Source organism: Amblyomma maculatum, chromosome 2, assembly GCF_055883805.1.
Source record: "Amblyomma maculatum isolate TAMU_Amacu chromosome 2, ASM5588380v1, whole genome shotgun sequence".
Lineage (NCBI taxonomy): Eukaryota > Metazoa > Arthropoda > Arachnida > Ixodida > Ixodidae > Amblyomma > Amblyomma maculatum.
In genome coordinates, this window is record NC_139345.1 from 158901165 (window position 1) to 158923147 (window position 21983).

The following is a 21983-nucleotide window of genomic DNA, read 5'->3' on the forward strand; positions in this document are numbered from 1 at the left end:
AACAACTCGGTGCTTAAAAAAAGATCATCCCAAGGCAATGGACAACCTGCAAACTGAATAGCTCATTGCACAGCAGACCCATACTGGGATGGCAGGTCCAATTAAGAGAGTTTATTTCCTAATTCTTCCTTCCTCGTATCATTTTGTAGCTCAAAAAGCGGCTTTCGGTGCCAAAGAATACAAGTGAAGTGAAGCGCTTTCTTTCGAGCAGTACCAAAGACAGCAAATACATTATCTAGCGGATATTATATGTACTTGCGGCGCGCGAATAACTAGAGGGAATGCTGGTACATAACGGAGACAGGTTGACGTTCTGGTTGTTTACCGCCCTCTAAATTTTCATCGTTAATTCGGATTAATAAAAAAGTTATCAAGTGGTGCAATTTAAAACTATGGGTGTATTTAATCTTCGTAAATATGTATTGGGTCGTTTTGATTTAAGGGGTTTGAGGTCCCAAAGCGACTCAGGCTCCGATAGACGCCATATTGGAGGGCTCCGGAAATTTCGAACACCTGGGGTTCTTTAACGCGCAGTGACATCGAACAGTACAAGGGCATCTTGCTTTTCGCCTCCACCGAAAAGCGGTTGCCGCAGCCGTGATTCGATTCCGCGTCCTTGAGTCCACTAGTGATGTCTTAACGACTGAGCCACCGCGGCAACTCTCGTAGAGTTCTGTTGCTCGGAAAGTTTACCGCACGTTCTGGAGTAACTTGTGTGCATTCCATTACTCTATAAGTTAGGTAAACGAAAAGACGACGATGGGCTTTTGAAGATATGCACTTCTGCATTTGCAATGCAAAAAATAAAATAAAAGTAAAACTTATTAATTTTCGATTTGATTTGAAACTTGAGTACGGACATGTGATAATGCAGCTTTTCATTAGGTGAGCAAAACGCTAAAAAGGGCTCAACTAGAAATATTTCATCAGGCGTTGAAAACACAAATTTTTCACCCTTCCTTTGCGCAGGCTTTAAAAGAGGCCAACACCGAGCTCGAGCTCAAGAATCCGAGAGCATGGGTACCTTGATTAATTGGAATTGTAGTTAGCCTGATATTTCGAATAGCCCATTAGGGAGAAAGCAATAGTCGCTTGGTGTCAAAACGTACCCCTCATAATGCTCTCTGGCCGTAGCAGGGCAGGTCATCACTGGGAGGAAACTAAACTTGCTCGTGTTTAAATTTCTTTCCCGTATACGGGCGAGCAGGTGGTAAGGCCCACAAACATTTTTTTAAACGTGCTTACGGAACGGTGTATCGATCATCTTTATTTCATCACGTTCTCCAAGAGCAATGTCATTGTTCTCCGAATGTAGTGGCGTACGTCGTCAGTCCCTTGCAAGCAGTTTAACTTTGCCTACACTCCGCGTAGGCCTTCTTGACAGCTTCCGCTTCCTCAGGCTAAAAGCAAGAAAAAAAAGAGATTTAAATATACTGAAATGTATTTCTAGGCAGACTCATTTATTATGAATAACACAAACAAGAATCCTAATAACCCTGAGATTTTTATTTATATATTTCAACGTCCCAAAGCGACCAATGTTATGAGGAACGTCGTAGTGAAGGGGTAAGGAAATTTCAATGAATGGGATTGTTTAACGTGGTCGGACAATGCACACTGCACGGGCGCCGTATTGCGTTTATCCTCCGTCAAAAGCGGCCTCCATGGCCGGTATTTCATCCCGCGCTCTTTGCCTCAGCAGTCGAGCGTCGTGAAAACTTACCGCGGCAGGGCAGACGAACCAATCCATAAAAGCAGACAGCAGGCTTTATATGTAATGCTACAGTGGTTAAGAGGAGTACATATTGGAAGTTCTCCGTCTATTGCAACATTGCCACCGCCGATTTGATTTCACTTTTATTTCTAATGTGGAGTGCGTGCTCAAAATGAGGAGTACCTTAAGTCACTCACAGCGCTCGTGTGTCCTATGTGTCTTCATTTTGTCCTCGTAATTCTCTGCGCTGTATTTTTCCATCATGAATAACCAACACGGCCAGACTGCTACGGTATTGGACTTAAGTCACAAGTGTCCTCTGCGATGCCAGTGCTTGGAAATATCATTAGACTGTCGAAATATCGGATGTCCTTTGCTACGCCGTCCCTCATAACTGATCTCACTTGGGGACGTTAACTCCTACGAACCAAACCAAACAGAAGCATTCTTTCCAGATCCCTAGACGCCGATTGAGTGTTCATTCGCATACCAGGACCCCCTTCGCAAAAGACTTGAACACCGGGCGAATAATAGAAGTACTAGTACGGACGTGATTGTGGAGAGCCCTGCTCACAGGCGGACACTAATCTAAGGCAGATACAAGCTGATGAAGTGAAGTGCGGCGCTTCTTTGTATTAAGTGAATTAAAATGCACGAAGACTGAAACACTGAGCATGCGAGCAGTCGCTATCGAAAATAGCAGAACACTATACGGTTTTATTTAAGTCATCCCTACACTTTAAAATCATAATTCCTAACCTGGTTCATCGAACTGCTTTTTGCAATCTAAATGATTTCGTAATTCGATTCATGAAGCGGACATACGTTTGGAATAGGAACTGTATGTACGCCCCATTCGGCGTTGTCTGCTCTATATCGGCCACAAGCCATTTTGTAGGACGAAGCTTGACTTTTCTGCTTGTACGCCTAATCACCGGCTTGCGCCTTGTGAGTGTCCGCCTTCCAACAACTACAAGACTTCGAACAACTGCTGCGGAGGCACTGGGCAGTTGTATGTCTCCTTGTTAACTTTTAGGTAGAACGAGAGGAAGAAGATGGCTACACGATATGAAAGATCACTGAACAAAAGTAGAAGGGGGGGGGGAGAAGCCTCAGTTTGCAGGTCGAGCCAACGTTTTGACAAGTGCACTTGTCTTCATCTGGGCTTTTCGTCTTGTTTACTTTTCTTTGTTACGATCCGTGGTGTTTTCCTCCTAGATGGATAATTTCGTGATGACTCACGCCGTCAACTACTCCGGGGAGCTCGATAAACTAATTCTCGTGTGTGTTGCTGTTCTTTGGTCCTTCCCGTCGCCATTCTTTCCTGGTCCTCAGGACGGTGCGGCCGCCTTAAAGTCGGACAGTCCGTTTAATTTTCAGTCGTCACGAAAGGCACTTATCACAAGCTGAACAGCTACGAGAGTCAATTACCTGATCAGAGCAGCACAAGATCGATGTCCAAGTGAGCAGACTTATATTACATGTTTGCACTTGGGATAGTCATCGCATATTTTGGGAAATCAATGATTGTGTTTCACTGCATTGAAGCTTTTTGGGGAGCTTTTTTAAGCAATTATTAATATAAACAGCGCGCACACGAAGACGAAGGACAAGATAAAAGAAAGCCTTGTACTGTGGCTTTCTTTTATCTTGTCCTTTGTCTTCATGTTCGCGCTGTTTATATCAATAATGAATAAGTACCAGCTCGCCCAACAAAGTATCTTGGTTTTTAATCAAGACTCAATTAAACTACGCTTTTTATGGTAGTTCCAAACGGTGCGCCCATGTCAGTATATTATCTGCACTCCATATAGTTAGTTAGCTTTAGAGATACTTGTGGTATTGGTATTTTTTTTTAATTTTTGAACATTTCTTCACGCTAGTAGCGAGGTGGTGGGGCAAGGCAGGTAAAACTAGAACTATTGTTTACGCGCTGAACTGAAGGTAGATAGCACGTGCACTCGACGTTCTGCTTCCCAGAAGCACCAAATGTGCATTAACTAAGAAACACTGGGGTCAAAGTGTACTTACAGTGGCAATTGCCTTGAGCTTCTCACCCTGTGAAAGAGGAACACAATTTGGTTAGCAGACCTCTACAATACTGGTGGGTCTCAAGCACTGGTGTAAAATGTGGAAACAGCGGTGCAGTCCACCCAGCCTTCTGGACGCTTTCCGGTATGTGCACAGCTCGGAGACCAACGGTAACCGAAATATCCACTCTAGCTATGGTCCGGTGGCTGCGCAGTTAAATGTTCTCAGCTCTCGTTACCGCATTTATGCCTTCAGTGTGGCCGCCTTCATGTCCACTGCTGATATCCACGGTTAAAGCAGCATGTCTACCCGTACACTCAGTAGCGCATACCAGACTAGAGCTTCTTTCCTAGAACCTTCCTATTATAAGGCGGATGCTATAATTTCTATGCCACCGCAGAGATGACATTCATCGTAATTGGACTGCTGCCATCTCCATTATTTGAAAAGCATATGCATAGTTTTGAACCATTAAGTTCTTTTATTGCGCGACCGTTAGTACCTCCATTTAAAAACAAAGTACCTGCTGATGTTTGCGGTGTCGGCCCTTTGAAGCCTCGCAGACTCAGGAAATAGGAAGCGTGCAGAGTGGGTCAGAGAAATAACTCAAGTTACCGACAATCTAGTAGAAATCAAGAAGAAGAAATGGGCATGGGCAGGACATGTAGTGCTAAGAGAGGATAACCGATGGCCGCTTAGGGTAACAAACTGGATTCCAAGGGAAGGAAAGCGTAGCAGCGGGCGGCAGAAAGTTAGGTGGGCGGATGAGATTAAGAGGTTCGCAGGGGTCAAGTGGGCTAAGTGGAGAAACATGGGAGAGGCCTTCGCCCTGAAGTGGGCATAATCAGGCTGATGACCTCCTGAAAAACAATACTCAAGCAGTAGCAAGTAACCTTTAATCGCGAAAGGGAAATTATCTCCGAAAAGTGCCGAAACAGTGCACTTACAAAGTCGACGTTGGCATCACACTGCTTCTTAAGGATCTCGACAACATCGCCACCGTGTTTGGTGATGATATCCTTCGCTTTGCCCTTGAGCTGCGTGAAAAAAATATTACGTTAGAAAACTTGGGAGGTTTTGAAAAACACAGAAGGAGCCTGCATTTTGTGTCTCACGATATCGGTTTTTCGTGTTGCTAGCATGCAGAATAGGATAAAAATTATCTGAATAATACCTCAGAACCGACGCGGTCTCCCATGCACTTCACCAGTGCCGTGATTTGGTCGTTGCTCATGCCTGTAAAGTCAAAAGTCTGTGAGCTACATATCTGCATACTATCGCGTTATTCGAGAACTGCTCCATAATCAGATTAGGTTGTTTGCAATATCGCTTTAATTACTTTTTCAATTAAACACAGTTAATAGGTGTGTGTTGAAGGCAAATGATAACGAAATTTGAGGGCAGAATTTGACTACATCGGTCTGAGATCAACAGCAAAAGGCCTTAATGCCCGTGAAAAGTGTGAAAAATGCAGATAGATATGGTATGCTTTGATATTGCCTTTAGAAAAGGTAGCGTATAAAGGTTAGTCAATGAATTATCCGCATGCGCCAGAAATACTAAGAGAGCATTTTCGCAGCCGAGTCTATACCTATAAGCCGAGTCTCTATAAAACTGATCAGTAAATCCCAGGCGTTCTTAAGGCTACTTGTGTGTCTGAAATAAACAAGGAAATTAAAAAAACAGCTTTGTCATGGTTTGGAGTCGTCAGTTTACGTAATGCCACAATGAAAAATATTAACATTCACCAAAACGCAGTCAAACGGCTACGAAGGAAAGCTATACAGTTTTCTCTGAAACTTCGTATTTAAACAGAATCCTTCCTTGCCGCGGTGAGGAAATTTGTTTCATGCAAGAAGGAAAAAGACCTACCACATAGGATGAACTAAAAGGTTTATAAAATCTCGGACTGACCGGCAATGACCAAACGTTAACTGTAGTCGGCGTATAGCAGTTATATGATATGTTTATAATATGCAAGCGAACACGCGTTCGTACCTTCTTATTTAATTTGCTTGAATTCAAAATGTCGCTTTCTTGACTTTCATGCTTCGTCGTCCGCCTACGGACTTCACTCTTTGAGAGGTGTTTTTCAGCTTTAATTTCAGTTCTCTGTTTGTGCACGCTATGTTCTATGTAAAATATGTTTTTCTTGCGCTTCGTATCTATTTTTGAACACGTCAGGTAAGTTGTGCCGTAAAAAGCGCCTATCCTGATCGACTGAGCTCCACGCTTGGTAGCGCAGGTGTCGGAGCACGAAGAAAGAAGCTATTTAGTATGGTCCATATTTAATAAATATCGTCATCACGAAGTACAAGAATATATACGAAATTTACGACCTACGTGATTGAATAATTATCTAAGAACCATGGCTCATAATGTTTTTCGGCATGCCGAAGTGCGCTCGAAAGTTGGTTTAGTATTTCGTCGGCAACCACAAGATGCTCTACGATGCCTAAGCACAGTATAAAACGACAGGGAAATAAAAAAAAAAAAATTAAGTTCGCGCTTACCGCACAGCTCGTGGGCACCCTTGACGACGAAGGCCGCAGCAACGATGAGTGCGCACACGAACAGCACCTTCATTTTGGACGGGCTGGAAATCTGCGAGAAAGTGACGGAACAATGAACGAAGGCTTAAAGAGCGAGCTTGGCTGAAAAACCTCGAGCTTGGATCGTTATATATGCATGCGTACTGTAATCCAGTGACCTTGGCCAGAATAAGGACCGCCGCTCTCTTCCTAAAGCCAACTTTGTGAGATATTGCCCAATGATTTGCAATATTAAGCAGCCGCGCTTGCGCCATTCTTCTGTAACCTTTCAACGATAATATAGTAAAGGAACTTGACTGGATGGTAAGCGAACAGCACTGTTCTTTTCTTTGCGCACCTGCTGGACGAGCGGTAAGAGGAAACTTTGTCTCATCGACGACACGCATCACGCTTTTAGATCATAGTCCGATTTCGCTCACCCTTCCTGTTCTTTCCGTTTTTGTCAGGGTCTTGTTACATCCTTTTGCCTCGATGTCATTTGCGCTCAGACGCTCATCCCGTGCGTGACCATTGGTTACGCATCGTGCACCTCAATCCCCTCTTCCCCCCCCCCCCCCCCCCCCCTTTGTCACTGGAGACTGGACGCGGACGTCTTCGTGCGTTCGGGGTTCGCGTGCTGCAGCCGACAAGGGCATTAGAGATGGCGTCTCCCCGCCTTTGCGTCTATACTTTGTCTGTGAAAAGGACGCTGAGACTAGCATTAATTTAAAATCTATTAATTTAAAATTCCCCAGCGATTACAAGAAGGAAAAGCCTTTATGAAAGAAAAGAGTGTTATGCATGTAAGAAAGTTTCACTGCACCAAACTGACCCGAAAAGTTCATTTTCCTTTTAAACATCGTGGCCAAGAGCCGATGCATTTCGAATATCTAAGACAAACTAAAGACACTTATAAGGCAGTTTTGCTGACCCATTGCTGCTTTCAAAGCTAATTCTAGTTTTCGCCATTATCAATACGGTTCCAAACATGGCAATGACGCCCAAGAGGACCATTTAATTAAAAATAAACTTAGCTTATTTGGTTTGGTTTGGTTTGTGAGGTTTAACGTCCAAAAGCAACTCAAGCTATGAGAGACGCCGTAGTGGAGGACTCCGCAAATTTCGACCACCTGAATTTCTTTAACGTGCACTGACATCGCACACAGGGTCAGTTCAGCCGTATCAGAGCAGCGAATTGAAAAGTAGACTGACTGTCTCAAATAGAAAGGAAGTTTCGGTGCAAAACAAATTGGTAAAAAGGTAGAATCTGTGCCAAAACATTCTCGCTCAATGATTCTCTAAATTGTGAAATATATTGAAACACAAAATATTTCCGCGGATTTGCTAATAAAAGTTTAGAACATAATTTGAGCACAAGCGAGTCCCCTTGTCAATGCTCTTAACTGGGCTAGTTGGTGAACGAATTCAGGCATGGTGCTAGTGCACAAGAAGGACACACACTGCGGGTAGACGGACAGGACAGCGTGTGTCCTGTCCGCCTACCCGCAGTGTGTGTCTTTCTTGTGCGCTAGCCCTATGCCTGGAGTTCACGTGCTCGTATCTTGCAGTTACAACAAATGTCTGTGTCCTAATAACTGAAGACGTGCTGCGGTCTGGTTCGATGCGTCCCAAATAAAATGAATCTGTACGGTTGACTACGCAGTTGGCAAAAATAGGGAATCACCGCTAACTTCTCCACGCAGTTGAAAGGATGCGCGAGCCGCCTGAAAGCAGGCTAGGGCATCCACAGAAGCGTTCCAACAGTATACGTGTTCATTTTTCGGACAGAAATAATTTCGACACATTAAAAGAAACACAGCAGATTTGAAGCGCGCTCAAGCTATGCCTTTACAGTAAACATGATAACGCATTTTACATCGCTTTTTGATTCTGCGAATTTTTGACATTGAGAGACTGGCAGAAAGTTAGGCATATTGTTAGTCCTTTGTTGCTTTGCTTCTAGGGAAAGGAAGGCGTAGTATGTTTTTCACTTCTCGGTGGATACATACACTTACAATAAACGCCATGAAATTAGAAGTACATTTGCCGTAGGTTCGCAACTTTTTCGCAGACTAAATGGGAAGAGAAATGATATGACACCACCCTGAGTAATGCGTACAGAACGGTTGTGTCAAAAATGTCGGTATGAAACCACGTGCCTATTTTTTTCCGACGCGTTTTTCTCGATTCTGTGTGACTGCAACGGCGGTGCCTTTTCCACCGAACGAGCTGTATATGCTATCGCGTGAAAATGTGGCACTGAAGTCGCAGCTAACCACCAGGAAAGCACGCGCCGATAGGCTTCCAACAGGGCAGCGCGTCAAAACTGGAAGAAAGCGAGCGAGACAAAGATAGCTTTGAAAACGCTACTACTGCAAACTATCGATTATTCAATTAATGGCAGGGATTAGGATAGTCTGCATGTTAGTCACAAGATGGGCCTTGCTTGACGAGGTGGTCCCGTGATGCCATCTATCTCAATCAGGCAGCGTACGTACAGAAAAGAGGACTTGCATCCTAGCCCCAGGTTTCCTTCATTGTAAGTTTTCGCTATAGAAATATATGCTGTAATAATGAATTTGGCTGTTAAGACGGGAAGCATAGTTGGAATATTTGTTAAAAAAGCATTTCCTGTCTCTGGAGCTCTCCTGTTACTGCACAGAAGGAAAAAATATTTAGCGCAGCCTACTTACTGCCTTCAGCACTATGGTGGGAATGCAGAGAAACATTGCACGAGATGCATTTACGTTTAAACTCTCTTGATTCACTTTGTTGGTGCAGCCCTGCCCGACTTCAAATTTTCACAAAAGGCTTGACATTCTCACATGATGCGCAGTAGTCTCGTGAGCATATCAATGTCGCTCTCCGCTTCTGTGTTCACGATTTCGAAAAAAAAAGATTCCCACTGTTTTCTTAGCTCTTCCAATTTTATTTCTGTATAAGCATGTACTGAGGCCGCACGTTAAGTGGTTTTAATAATTTTTAGCATTCGAACCCTGAGTTGCTTTGGGACGTTAAACCCCACAAACCAACCAACCTACCTTGATCGGATGAAAACATGACGGTGACCGTCTTTGGTGACAAGCGACCGAGAAGGCCGAAAGTAAGGACACCCCATTCATGACCTACAGTGAATCCGAACTAGCGACAGTGTAGACAAATCAAATTTTCTTGTGGCTTCTTTAGACCATTCGGCATCGCCATAGTCTAATTTTGCACGTACTAATCTGGCAACCTCTGCGCAAGACCTTGGATATCGTCATCATCCCCAATTAACTCTCATCCGTGCTGTAGACCGCCCGAGCGTTGGAGCATGCGGTCATTTGCAAGTGCGAAGTCAAGGTCGAAATCGTCGCCAATTGTTGTAAAATGCTTCATTATTTGCTGGACACGTTACATAATTTTGAGTCATCTCTTCCACAAGCAAAGTGGCATCCGGTCAATGAGCGATTTGCATGGAACGGTGGGGAATTTGAAACAATGCACCTCAGAGAGAGAGAGAAAAAGTAAATGTGTTAAATTCTCATAGATTCGAAGAAATTCAGTCTGCACTTGCAGACACAAGTCACCCTAAGGTGAACAAGGACATAAATTTGTGACTGACTCTGCAATGATTGAAACAGCACCCAAGCTATTCCCATCTCATTATCCCAAAAATAAATTAGTAAAGAAAAGGTGCGTTGTCGCACCCGTCGATATCGGTGTTGGAGGGCATAAAAATGGCGGTGGTTTAGATATGGTTAAACCGACTATACCGCGACAGCTTCACGTGGCTCTTTATATTACCGCGAAACCTTCAAAACAGTATTTGTTGTTTTTAAACAGCCGCCGGCATACAAGCTTATCACTCAAATTCTGGACCGCGTATCAGTTCCGTAAACTTTGTTTGTTACTGCTCGATGTCGCGAGTCACACCTTTATCAGTTTTTGTTGTAGCGCAAGACGCACCGAGATCTGTCTCGAAGGTTCTGGCCACTCGGGTGTCTTTCCACAATGTTCCAGCCCATGCTGGTAGCTGTTAGCGACGTTATCTAGATTGTTCTGTGCAGCCTTTAAATTGAGCGTTGCCGAGTGTGACGGGCATTCTTTGTTCGACGATCGACGAGCACGTTTGTTTCTGTCACCGCCGCCGAGTTGCTTAGTTCTTTTGCGGGCGCAAGTCAGCCCAAATAAAGTTTCTTTAGTGCAATCATCGACCCTTCATTTATGTCGTCGACCTCGTCACCACTACGTGACATCTGGTGGAGGTGCTGCCTTTGATCCTTCAAGCGAAGACCCAAGCCGTGTTCCTGTCGCCCTGGAAGACGCACTGGACCTATTCCGTCAGCCTACATTTGACATCAACCCGGCACTGACCCACAACAGAAAAGACAAGATTCTCAGTCTGCTTCGAAGCTACGGGGAGTGCTTCTCATCGTCATCGAAGGTACGACAAACACCACTGGCCAAGCACCGCATAATAACGGACGAACACGCACGACCTCTGCGCCAAAGCCCTTATCGTGTATCGCCGCGAGAACGCCAGGCCATTCGCGATCAAGTTGAGGAAATGCTGCGTGATGACGTAATCCAGCCATCGAACAGCCCTGGGCTGCACCAGTCGTTTTGGTGAAGAAGAAAGACGGCACACTTCGCTTCTGCGTTGATTACCGCCGCTTGAATAGCATAACGAAGAAGGATGTCTACCCGCTTCCCCGCATCGACGATACTCTCGACCGGCTCTGCAATGCAAGGTACTTTTCATCGATGGACTTAAAAAGCGGATATTGGCAAATTGAGGTCGACGAAAGAGATCGCGAGAAGACCGCATTCATCACACCGGACGGACTTTTTGAGTTCAAGGCGATGCCATTTGGCCTCTGCTCCGCACCAGCCACATTTCAACGAGTAATGGACACAGTCCTGGCAGGCTTGGAGGCAAATTTGTTTGGTATATTTGGACGACGTTGTTGTCTTCTCATCAAACTTTGAAGACCACCTAAAACGACTACAGACAGTGCTGGAAGCCATCAAGTCATCGGGACTAACGCTAAAAGCAGAGAAATGTCACTTCGCCTACGAAGAACTCCGGTTCCTAGGTCACATCGTTAGCAAGGACGGTATCCGCCCAGACCCGTAGAAAACAGCTGCAATCGCACAATTCCCACCGCCTGCCGACAAGAAAGCTGTGCGCCGATTCCTTGGGCTGTGCGCTTATTATCGACGATTTATCAGAAACTTTTCGCGGATCGCCGAACCGTTGACGCAGCTTACAAAGGCTGACGTACCTTTTAAATGAGAAGCGCCGCAAGGAGAAGCCTTCGACGAACTCAAGCGCCGCCTGAAATGCCCTCCTGTACTTGGCCACTTTGATGAAAACGCCGAGACCGAAATTCACACAGACGCGAGCAGTGTTGGCCTAGGAGCCGTTCTCATCCAGAAGAGTGCCGGACAGGAGAAAGTAATCGCCTACGCTAGCAGGTCCCTCACAAAAGCCGAAATCAATTACTCGACGACAGAGAAGGAGTGCCTTGCAATCATCTGGGCCACTTCTAAGTTTCGTCCATACCTATACGGCCGACCATTCAAGGTGGTAAGCGACCATCACGCACTCTGCTGGCTGGCTAATTTGAAAGATCCTTCCGACCGCCTTGCCAGATGGAGCCTACGACTTCAAGAATTTGACATGACTGTAGTCTATAAGTCGGGCCGGAAGCATTCCGACGCAAACTGCTTATCTCGAGCTCCCGTCGATGCTCCCCCGAAGGACGATGACGACGACGCCTTTTTGGGACCGGTAAGCGCCAGCAGTTTCGCAGAACAACAGCGATCAGACCCTGAGCTGAAAGCGCTAGCCGATTACTTGGAAGGAAAGACCGCTTCCCCTCCTGGTGTGTTCAGGCGACATTTATCATCCTTCACGTTAAGCAATGGCCTCCTCGTGAAGAAGAACTTCGCACCCCAAAAGACCGCGCAGCTTCTCGTCGTGCCTAAAACCCTTCGGCAAGAAATTCTGCAGGCGTTGCACGATGAGCCCACAGCAGGCCACCTCGGATTTGCGCGCACGTTGCGCCGAATCCAGGAGAAGTATTACTGGCCGCGACTGTCTGCCGAAGTTGCCCACTACGTGAAGACGTGTCGTGAGTGCCAACGACGCAAGACACCGCCGATCAGACCAGCAGGACTACTAAACCCGATTCCGCCCCCAATCCTGCCCTTTCAACAAATTGGGATGGATCTCCTCGGCCCCTTTCCATCTTCGTCTGTGGGTAACAAGTGGATCATCGTGGCCACTGACTATCTCACCCTTTAGGCCGAAGCAAGAGCACTACCAAATGGTACCGCGGCAGAAGTCGCCAAATTTTTTGTCGAACAAATTCTCTTGCGACACGGCGCCCCAGAAGTGCTCATCACGGACAGGGGAACGCCGTTTACGGCAGAGTTGACGCAAGCCATCTTGGAATACAGTCACACAAGCCATCGACGAACAATTGCGTACCATCCCCAGACCATTGGGCTTACGGAGCGCCTGAACAAAACGATCGCGGACATGATCGCCATGAAAATCGACGCTGAACACAAGACCTGGGACGCCATCTTGCCGTACGTGATCTTTGCGTATAACACGGCAGTCCAGGAGACGACCAGAGCGACCCTGTTTAAGCTTGTGTACGGCAGGGAGCCCACGACGACGCTCGACGCAATGCTGCCGCACGTAACCAGGGAAGACAACCTTGACGTCGCCGCCTACCTGCAGCGTGCAGAGGAAGCCCGACGACTCGCACGGCTGCGTATTAAAGACCAACAGCGCACCGACAGCCGACGATACAATTTACGACGACGCCACGCAGAGTACAATCCAGGAGACCAAGTGTGGGTTTGGACACCAATTCGCCGTCGCGGATTAAGTGAAAAGTTGTTGCGTCGATACTTTGGGCCATACAAAATCCTTCGGCGCGTCGGACCACTGGACTATGAAGTCATTCCCGACGGAACGTCAGCATCACAACTGCGACGCGCACGCCCAGAAATTGTACATGTACGACTGAAGCCATATTACGCGCGTTAAATTATCTGTGGTGTTTAAACTTTGCAGTGTTTATGTTTAGGTTTCTTTGTTCTGGAACATCGAGGCGATGTTTTTATTAAGGGGGGAGTAATGCCGCGAAACCTTCAAAACAGTATTTGTTGTTTTTAAACAGCCGCCGGCATACAAGCTTATCACTCTGATTCTAGACCGCGTATCAGTTCCGTAAATTTTGTTTGTTACTGCTCGATGTCGCGAGTCACACCTTTATCAGTTTTTGTTGTAGCGCAAGACGCACCGAGATCTGTCTCGAAGGTTCTGGCCACTCGGGTGTCTTTCCACAATGTTCCAGTCCATGCTGGTAGCTGTTAGCGACGTTATCGAGATTGTTCTGTGCAGCCTTTAAATTGAGCGTTGCCGAGTGTGACGGGCATTCTTTGTTCGACGATCGACGAGCACGTTTGTTTCTGTCACCGCCGCCGAGTTGCTTAGTCCTTTTGCGGGCGCAAGTCAGCCCAAATAAAGAGTTTCTTTAGTGCAATCATCGACCCTTCATTTATGTCGTCGACCTCGTCACCACTACGTGACAATATAGTGGAGGCTTGACGTCAGTTGTCACATCGCACACCATCACGTCTGACATACAGCACTCCCGTATTCTAACTCACCCTTTCTGCGCTCTAATTTTTACCTGTGACCCACGAGTATCCTGTATAAAGAGGCGCGCTGTCTAAATCGGAATTGATGAGGTATCAGATTTCAAAATCCACTCTTACACGTGATGCAGCTTACGTAGAAAATGGAGGACTCATAAGCGAGCGCGACACTTATGCACTTGATGAGCCCTTGTTCCAGTGGCTGTAAATTTGATATACATTTTTTTGAACTCGTAGGGTTGTTTGAAAATTAATGTCATCGAAATCGTGAATGTGTAATGTTGCGTGCGATAAATGTAATTAAGCGCTTCAAGGACAAACTGATGCTTCAAGTTTGCTACAGTATACAAAACTAGTGCGCTTTGCCTAATGTTAGCATCCATGCACGATAAATCTGTAAATATAAGAGGAAGAATTGCAGAGTTCGTACTGGTCTTACATTCGACTTAGTATAAATTAAGGAATGTTCTTATCCTTTAAGAAAATGGCAGTAATATAAATGATCGCTCATGCTAAAAGCTTCGTGCAAGGATATCAGGATTCGAGCAATAGCCTTGCCCTCAAATCGTAGTGCGTCCTAATCAGCTATGAGAATCCAATTTATCCAATTGCCGGCTGTGTTTCGATGGAGGCGATACGCAAAATTCGCCTGTGTGGGAATTTTGCGCGCGCGCGCGCGCGCGCGCGCGCGCGCGCACACACACACACACACACACACACACACACACACACACACACACACACACACACACACACACACACACACACACACACACACACACACACACACACACACACACACACACACACACACACACACACACACACACACACACACACACACACACACACACACACACACACACACACACACACACACACACACACACACACACACACACACACACACACACACACACACACACACACACACACACACACACACACACACACACACACACACACACACACACACACACACACACACACACACACACACACACACACACACACACACACACACACACACACCACACACACACACACACACACACACACACACACACACACACACACACACACACACACACACACACACACACAACGCTGTAAACGGCCTCAAAATAAGCAATCTCTTGGAATTATTAGCCAGGCCGCAACCACTAGCATAGGCCACACATTTAAAAAAGCAACTATAGTCGTAGTACAGACTTCTTTTTTCCTCGAGTGCAGTCATAAACGAAACTGCCAAATGTGAAGTTTCCAGATGGATTGTGAAGTTGCAATTTGTATCGAAGTCTCTGTAATAGCATACGACCGGTTGCCGGGGGTCAGTAGAGGGCAATGAAAAGCTTTGCTAAACAGTGGAGTGCTTGCCTGACACGGCTCAGCAAACTTACACGGGGTGGATGAAGACGAAGAGATGTGGGCGCCTGTCAACTGAGCCTGACCGCATGGCAGCAGAAGTAGATGACTAACTTGGTGCTCCGGCTTCAAGGATTATAGGTTACCCGTAACCCACGCTCGGACAGCACCTTAGCTGATGGAGTCCTGGACGTGGGACCCCAACTACACATTCCCTCCAAGTTTTTCACTTAGGTGAAAAAAACAAGCAGTAGTATACGAAGCTGCGCAGTGCCTAAAATGGGAAGCCGTTGCCACCCAAAGTATAATTCAGCCATTAGTTCGGTCTATGTTCTCTTCGATGTCCAGAGCCTTGTTATGCCGCCCTCATGACATGCCAAAATATGCTCGGCTCGCAGTGAAAGGTGTCTGCTTGGATGCCTGACCGCTAAGCCGATTGTCTCTGTCACAATGCAGATGCGAAAACTTGTGTGAATCAAATAGGCGTATAAATATGTTGGGAAAGTTAGTCCACGTTGCCGGAAACACTGCAGCAGCATCAGCAGCGACAGAATGCTCTGCAGCAACAACCCGACAGCTAGTTGCGTAAACAATAGCGTACCTCATTGCTCTCCCTCCTTCCGTAGATTCGTGTCTGTAGTGGCCCAAACCACCTGAATTATAGGCAGGAAGACTCCTCCACAAAGAACCAGGAGCACCTGTGCTCTTTGTTCTAATGCAACTGGAAACCTGCTAACTTAATAGTTCTTCCAAAAGCAGAGCCTGTGCTGGAGTGTCTTATCGCCCAAAGAAAAAAATTATTTTTTTTTATTACGTCGTTATTTCTGCTTACGGTAGGCGTTTACCTTGCGGCAGAACTAAGTTGCTTCATGGATGTAGGGGTGGGGGAGCGGTTAATGGTGGGGGTGAGGGTATGGGTGGGGATGGGGGTGAAGGTAGGGATAGATATGAGGGACCGGTGTCCACTTCTTCCTCGAGGTAGGGTCGTCCCGAGGTCGGCTCCGCGAAGTAATGGCCTGGTCCTTCTTCTTCCTTGAAGTAAGAAAGAAAAGTTCGCCAGAGCCGGGTTGCGTCTGATAGCCCGATGTGCGATGGGGGATCGACCCATGCCTGCAGGGTTGCAGGTAGAAGCCCGCCCAGGGACTTGAGTGCTCTCTCCCATACTGCGTCAAAAGTAGGGCAGCTCCACAGGAGATGTTCGGCCGTGCCTCTGGCCGGGCATGTCGGGCACTGAGGAGAAGGGTATACCTGTGGGTTTATGAGGTGCAGCTTCGCAGGTGACAGAAGCTGACCTGTCTGGACTCGGCGAAGGAGTACTGCCTCCACTCTCCGGAATGAGCTATCTGGGCGACGATATAGTTGCTCAGGGTTGGCCAAGTGCTGGAGTGTGCTTCGACGATAGCGTCGTGCTCGATGCCATGTCTCCGCCCTATCCATATGAGGCGACGACGGATGCGTAACGTCCTCAGGGGGCCACGAAGCGGAAACGAATGTGGATCCAGGCAAAGGTGCGGAAAGAGCTGCCGCGCGCGCTGCCTGGTGTGCGTTTTCGTTTCCAGTGATTCCTTCGTGTGCAGGAATCCATTTGATAATTAAGGTGTAGCCCTCCTCTCTCAGGCGACGGGCTTGTGTTCGAATAGTGTTCAGAATGGCATAGTCTGCTCCCCCTGCGCGGAATGCAGTGTACGCTGCTTGTGAATCTGTGTAAACATGGTAGGTGCACGGAGCCCGATCCTGTCTTGCTACTATTCGAGTAATGGCAAGATTGGTAACAGTGTGTTCCTTGGAAAGACGTTGAACTACCGAGGTATCTGACACAGAGTCTTGACAAGCTATAGCTGCGCAGTGTTGAAATTGAGCGGCGTCTGTGTATAGTTGGATAGCTCCTTCCTGGGCTAGCTTGTGTGACATCTTCCTATGACGTTTGGCGGCAGCTTTGCGCCTTCGAGGATTAGCCGAACTCATATTCTTTGGTAATGGTATAACATCTACTAAGTCAATCAACTCTCTCTAAATTGTCAACGTTGTAGCCTAATGCCTGCAGGATCTGTCGGCCAGCTGCCGTTGTGGAGAGACGGACTCGCTGGGCTTGCAATTGCTGCTCTGCCAGATCCTGAAGGGCATTAATATTGCTGCATGCGTGTAGGTTCACTACTGGGCATTACTGTGGCAGACCAGTAACTAGGCGCATCGCCTTGCAATTGATTCGCTCAAGCTGAAGGCGTTGGGTTGCGTTAAGTCGCATGTACGGATATGCATACAGGATTTTCGATGTTATGAGTGCTAATGCCATCTGACGGAGCCCCACCTCCTTGATTTCCCATCCACGCGCAGGGACGCGGCGCATTAGGTGTAAAGCCTGATGACAGCTAAGCAACGTGTTACTAGTATACGGATTGTTGGTTTCCGGCAAATAACCGAGTGCCCTAAATGAAGAGAGATAAGTTTGCGTTCTGCCTCGGCTCGTACCCGCGGGCCGTTTATGACAACCACGTACTCGGTTTTTTCCGGAGAGGTTTTCATTCCCCACTTCTCGATGTATTCATGGACGGCATTGAGGCCTGTCTGTAGGGCTTGTTCTTGCTCTGCAGGGGACCCTGAATTGGTACACAGCGTTATATCGTCCGCATGCACGGTGAATTTGAGACCGGGTATCAACGACAGCATTGGCGGGAGACCTGACATAGCTACATTGAAGAGAGCCGGTGATAAGACAGTGCCTTGGGGGACACCTGTTTGGTTGCGTTGCCAACCACCCTGAGTATCTCCAACCATTACTGAAAAGGTTCTTTCTGCAAGAAAGACTTTCACGAAGCGGTAGAGGTTGCCGCCTATCCCCACTTCCTGGAGCCGGCGAAGTATGGTCGAGTGGGGCACGGAATCAAACGCCTTTTTGACGTCGACCCCAATAACCACTCTGAGCTGTGCGCTGCTAGGGTATGCGAGAACGTCGTTATGAAGCCTTCTGAGGATATCTTGGGCGCAGAGCCCTCGACGAAAACTTACTTGCATAGGAGACAGGACGTGGTATGTGTCTAAGTACCATTCAAGTCTTCTTAGAGCCATACGTTCCATGACCTTACAAAGGTTGGACGTCAGCGATATCGGCCTGAGGTCTTGTAATGTTCGACTTGGCTTGCCAGGTTTTGGAATTGGTATTACCACTGACTTCTTCCAAGCAAGAGGAAGATCACCGTCGGCCCAGTATTTGTTCAACTCTTTCAGCAGGGCAAGTTTGTGTGACTTGGGAAGGTTGAGAAGTGTTGAGTAGCTTATACCATCCGGTCCTGGGGCACTATTATGATTGGAGTCATAAAATGCTGCCTCCAGTTCGTCTAATGTGAAGGGAACGTCGTATTCGTTTAATGTACCTGATAAGGGGTCCGCAGGCAAGGCATCCGCATTTTCAGGTTGGGAAAAGAATACCTTCCCTGCTTCTATAGGTAACTCTGCCGGGGAGACGTTCAATTTCAGGGCCATACTTTGGGCAGGAGAAATCGGCTTCTTGCGTCCAAGGATAGCTCCAAATATGTGCCAGGCCTTCGACAAGTTAACTTTATCATTGAGTGAGTGGCACAGCAGCTGCCAGTCTTGGAGAACGAGGTGCAAAGTATACTTCTCAGCTTCTTGGCTAATGCGAGCGAGGGCACGCCTCCGATGGGATGTCCGGCCTGATCGGCGATACGCCTTGAGAGCACGAAGCCTACGATTCCACAGACGGAAGAGGTGAGAGTCCGGCTTTGGGGCATCAAATTTGACTGAAAGCTTCGTTGTAGCTTTCTTCTTGGCATTGGTGATCTGAGTGATAAGCTCGTCTAATCCTGTGGGAACGTTCACCTCACCGAGCATCCTACGGAAATCGTCCCATGAGACGTGCTCCTCTATTAGACGGCCTTGTTGTCGCTGTAATGACTTTCGCATTCGAGGAGCCCATGAGACCACCACGGGATAATGATCACTACCCATGACATCATCAGCCCATGACCATAGGATCTCAGTGGGATGAGACACTAGTGTCAAGTCTGGGGAAGTGTCTTGTTGACCTTTGTGCTGGCCAAAGCGAGTGGGTAGAGTGAGGCCGTTGGCTATGGTAAATTTCGCTCAGACAATTTGCTGCCAAAGGTGCCTTCCCCTAGCATCTGAGCGATTATATCCCAGCTGGTGTGCATGGCGTTAACATCACCCCCAACCACAACGCGATCCTGGGGATATATCCTTAAGAAGTGCTCTAAAAAGGCATATCCACTCGATATGTCGTAGTACCGAATGATCTCGCATAAACTGAAAAAACTAATGCTTGCTGGTCGCTATCTAAGCTAAGGCGTACTCCCGCTACTTCCTGCGTCTGCGTGCACCACGCGGAAGTATCTAGTTCAGTATGGGCAGTACGCGACAGAACAAGGACGCATGCCTGCCCATTGGCCATTGGAGCCGCTGTTCGCGATCCTGGCCCGGGGCGTTGGTGCTCTATGGAAGGGGTGCAGTAAGAATTGTACCCTATTAAATTGGGCTTATTAATGGCGGTCTCCTGAAGCAGGATAACTATAGGAGGCGTTGACGTGATGGACAGTCTCCTCTGAAGTTCCGCTTGCTTGCGACAGATTCCCCGACAATTCCATTGCAATAACCATGTAGGAGAGTCCGAAGCAAAAATGTCATGTGGTTTCGCGCTAATGCCTGCCATTTTTAAACTGAAAGGTACGCGGAGCTGGAGATGATGTGTGCCCAATTTAGGACTCTTGATTAGGAAAAGCCTGTGACATTCCCAAGAGCGGCAGCATACGCTTGATCACCTCGGCGGTGACCAGTTCGATAATGTGCGTGAGCTGGTTTTGATCTAAGTGTAGCTTATGCGAACGTTCTTTCGCAAGATTCATTTGTGCGCCGCGCTGCGTATCACGGGGAGATTCAGCGTAAGCCCGATGTACGCGCACTTGCTTTGGTGCCGTCGCGGTATGCTCAGAAACTGTGGCTAGGGATGAGGTGGCGTTCCTTTGACTATTGCTATCAGATTGTGTAGAGGATTTATGCGCGTCTTGCCGTTTAGTTTTACGTTCATTGTCTCGTGTCTTTGGCAACGGCTGACTTTGTAAGGGAGGGAAATCCTGATTATCAAGCACAGTTGCCTCCGAGGTTGATTGCTGTATATATATGCTGACAGGGCTGTTGTGCGCCGTCGTCGCCGCCGTTTGGTTATCACGTAGAATCTCGGCTTGTTGTTTGCGCTCTTTTCGTCGCGACACTCGTATATGGCGGAAGATGTCATTCCTCATGGTTCTTGTGGCCTGCTGCCGAGCAGGACACCTTGAGTCCGTGGCTACATGCGGACCTCTGCAATTGCGGCAGAGTGATTCTGTCGGACAAACCTCGAGGTTTCCATGAGCGAGGTGACCGCAATACGAGCATCGTCGTTGGTCGACTAATGGACACGAATTTGCCCTGTGTCCGATTTTGTGACAGGTCTCACATATGATAGACTTCGGGTGATAAGGTGTCACCGGAAGGAGTATGCTGTACAGATGAATTTTGCGGGGAAGTCTGGAGCCCTCAAACGTGATTAGAGCTGTTCCGTTCTTGCTCATAGGCCAGGCGTTTATTATCCTGCACGAGTAGCACTTGAGGTTTGCCATGAGCTGTTCGCTTGTTAACCTGTTGGCGCGATAAATGACCCCGCGGATGTTGCCGGGACATATGGTTTCATAAGCTTGAATAGGTGTATCCTTTCCAGCAATGACGAGAGACTGCAGTCAAATAAGGTGGTCTCTGGCATGTACATGCGATATGTCGACTGCAAACTGATTGCTTCGCTCAAGTGGCCGTACTTGAAATCCAGAGTGAAAATGGATTTTTCGAAGCTCATTTGCAACAGCTTCGTGCAGCCAGTGTGCGGGGTGTGTGCCTAGTTGTCCAGGTGAGGTTAGCTTAATTATCACAGTGTATTTAACACTGATTGGATCGGCGGCTGTGGCTTTGTTCTTTCGTCTAACCAACTGCCAATCATCTTCAGCATGTTCATTATCAGCCAAGTGATAGTTTCCACCCATTGTGGTGACTATGGGCGCTGAGGCAACGCCTTGCGCTCGATAATGCGCGTCCGCGAAGCGAGCGTTTGTAGCTGTCTGCGAGCGGCCATGTTTTAAGCCATGTCGTGTGTTCACAAAGCGAGTGCTTTCTTGAGCTATCTGCGAGGTGCTTAACCCCATCCTAGGTTGCTTGACGAATTTCGAAAACGGAAAAGTGCAAGACCTACCTGAGCAGGGGTGTTTCCCGACTTGTTCTCCATGGAAAGAACAGAGAAAGGGTTGGAGACAGGTATCGTCGCAACCACTGGGCTGGATTCGTGATCCGTCATGTTTTCGTCTGCGTCCAGCACGGCGTAGGTTGGGCCGCGTTATCTGTGCCACTGCATAGCGATGCTGCCGCGGCGTCTTGCCGGGGCTGCTCTGGAGCCATGTTTGCATCTTCGGCGGTAGGCGTATCCGATGCATCCGGATGGTTTCCTGGCGTAGTCTTCGACGCGGAATCGCTGAAACCGTCGTTCTCGGGTGGCAGGGAACACGATAGGGGTGGCCCATCCATTTTCTGGAGCCTAGCTCAATTTTCGCTTCTGCTTCCTCATCGTATTTCCCTGTTCAAAAAGGCGTCCTTTGCAGTGAAAGAATGCAAATGATGTAAACTAA

General features: G+C 47.5%; 1 protein-coding gene across 1 annotated transcript; it reads right to left on the reverse strand.

Annotated features, from left to right (window-relative positions):
• Positions 1-1254: 1254 nt before the first annotated feature.
• On the reverse strand, positions 1255-21694 carry LOC146200274 (uncharacterized). The gene is made up of 6 exons (XM_084592904.1): positions 21554-21694; positions 6259-6349; positions 4920-4981; positions 4693-4782; positions 3746-3772; positions 1255-1400 (listed from the first exon to the last, which is right to left on the reverse strand). The coding sequence occupies exons 1-6, from the start codon at positions 21653-21655 to the stop codon at positions 1347-1349; spliced, it is 426 nt and encodes a 141-aa protein (XP_084449030.1). The 5' UTR covers positions 21656-21694; the 3' UTR covers positions 1255-1346.
• Positions 21695-21983: the final 289 nt, after the last annotated feature.

Coding starts and splice junctions, on each gene's coding strand:
- LOC146200274 (XM_084592904.1), bottom strand. CDS start 21,655: ATGACGGATCACGAATCCAGCCCAGTGGTTGCGACGATACCTGTCTCC. Junction 6,350..21,553: donor CGGGAAACACCCCTGCTCAG/GTAGGTCTTGCA, acceptor ACTTTCTCGCAG/ATTTCCAGCCCGTCCAAAAT. Junction 4,982..6,258: donor GGGTGCCCACGAGCTGTGCG/GTAAGCGCGAAC, acceptor TTGACTTTACAG/GCATGAGCAACGACCAAATC.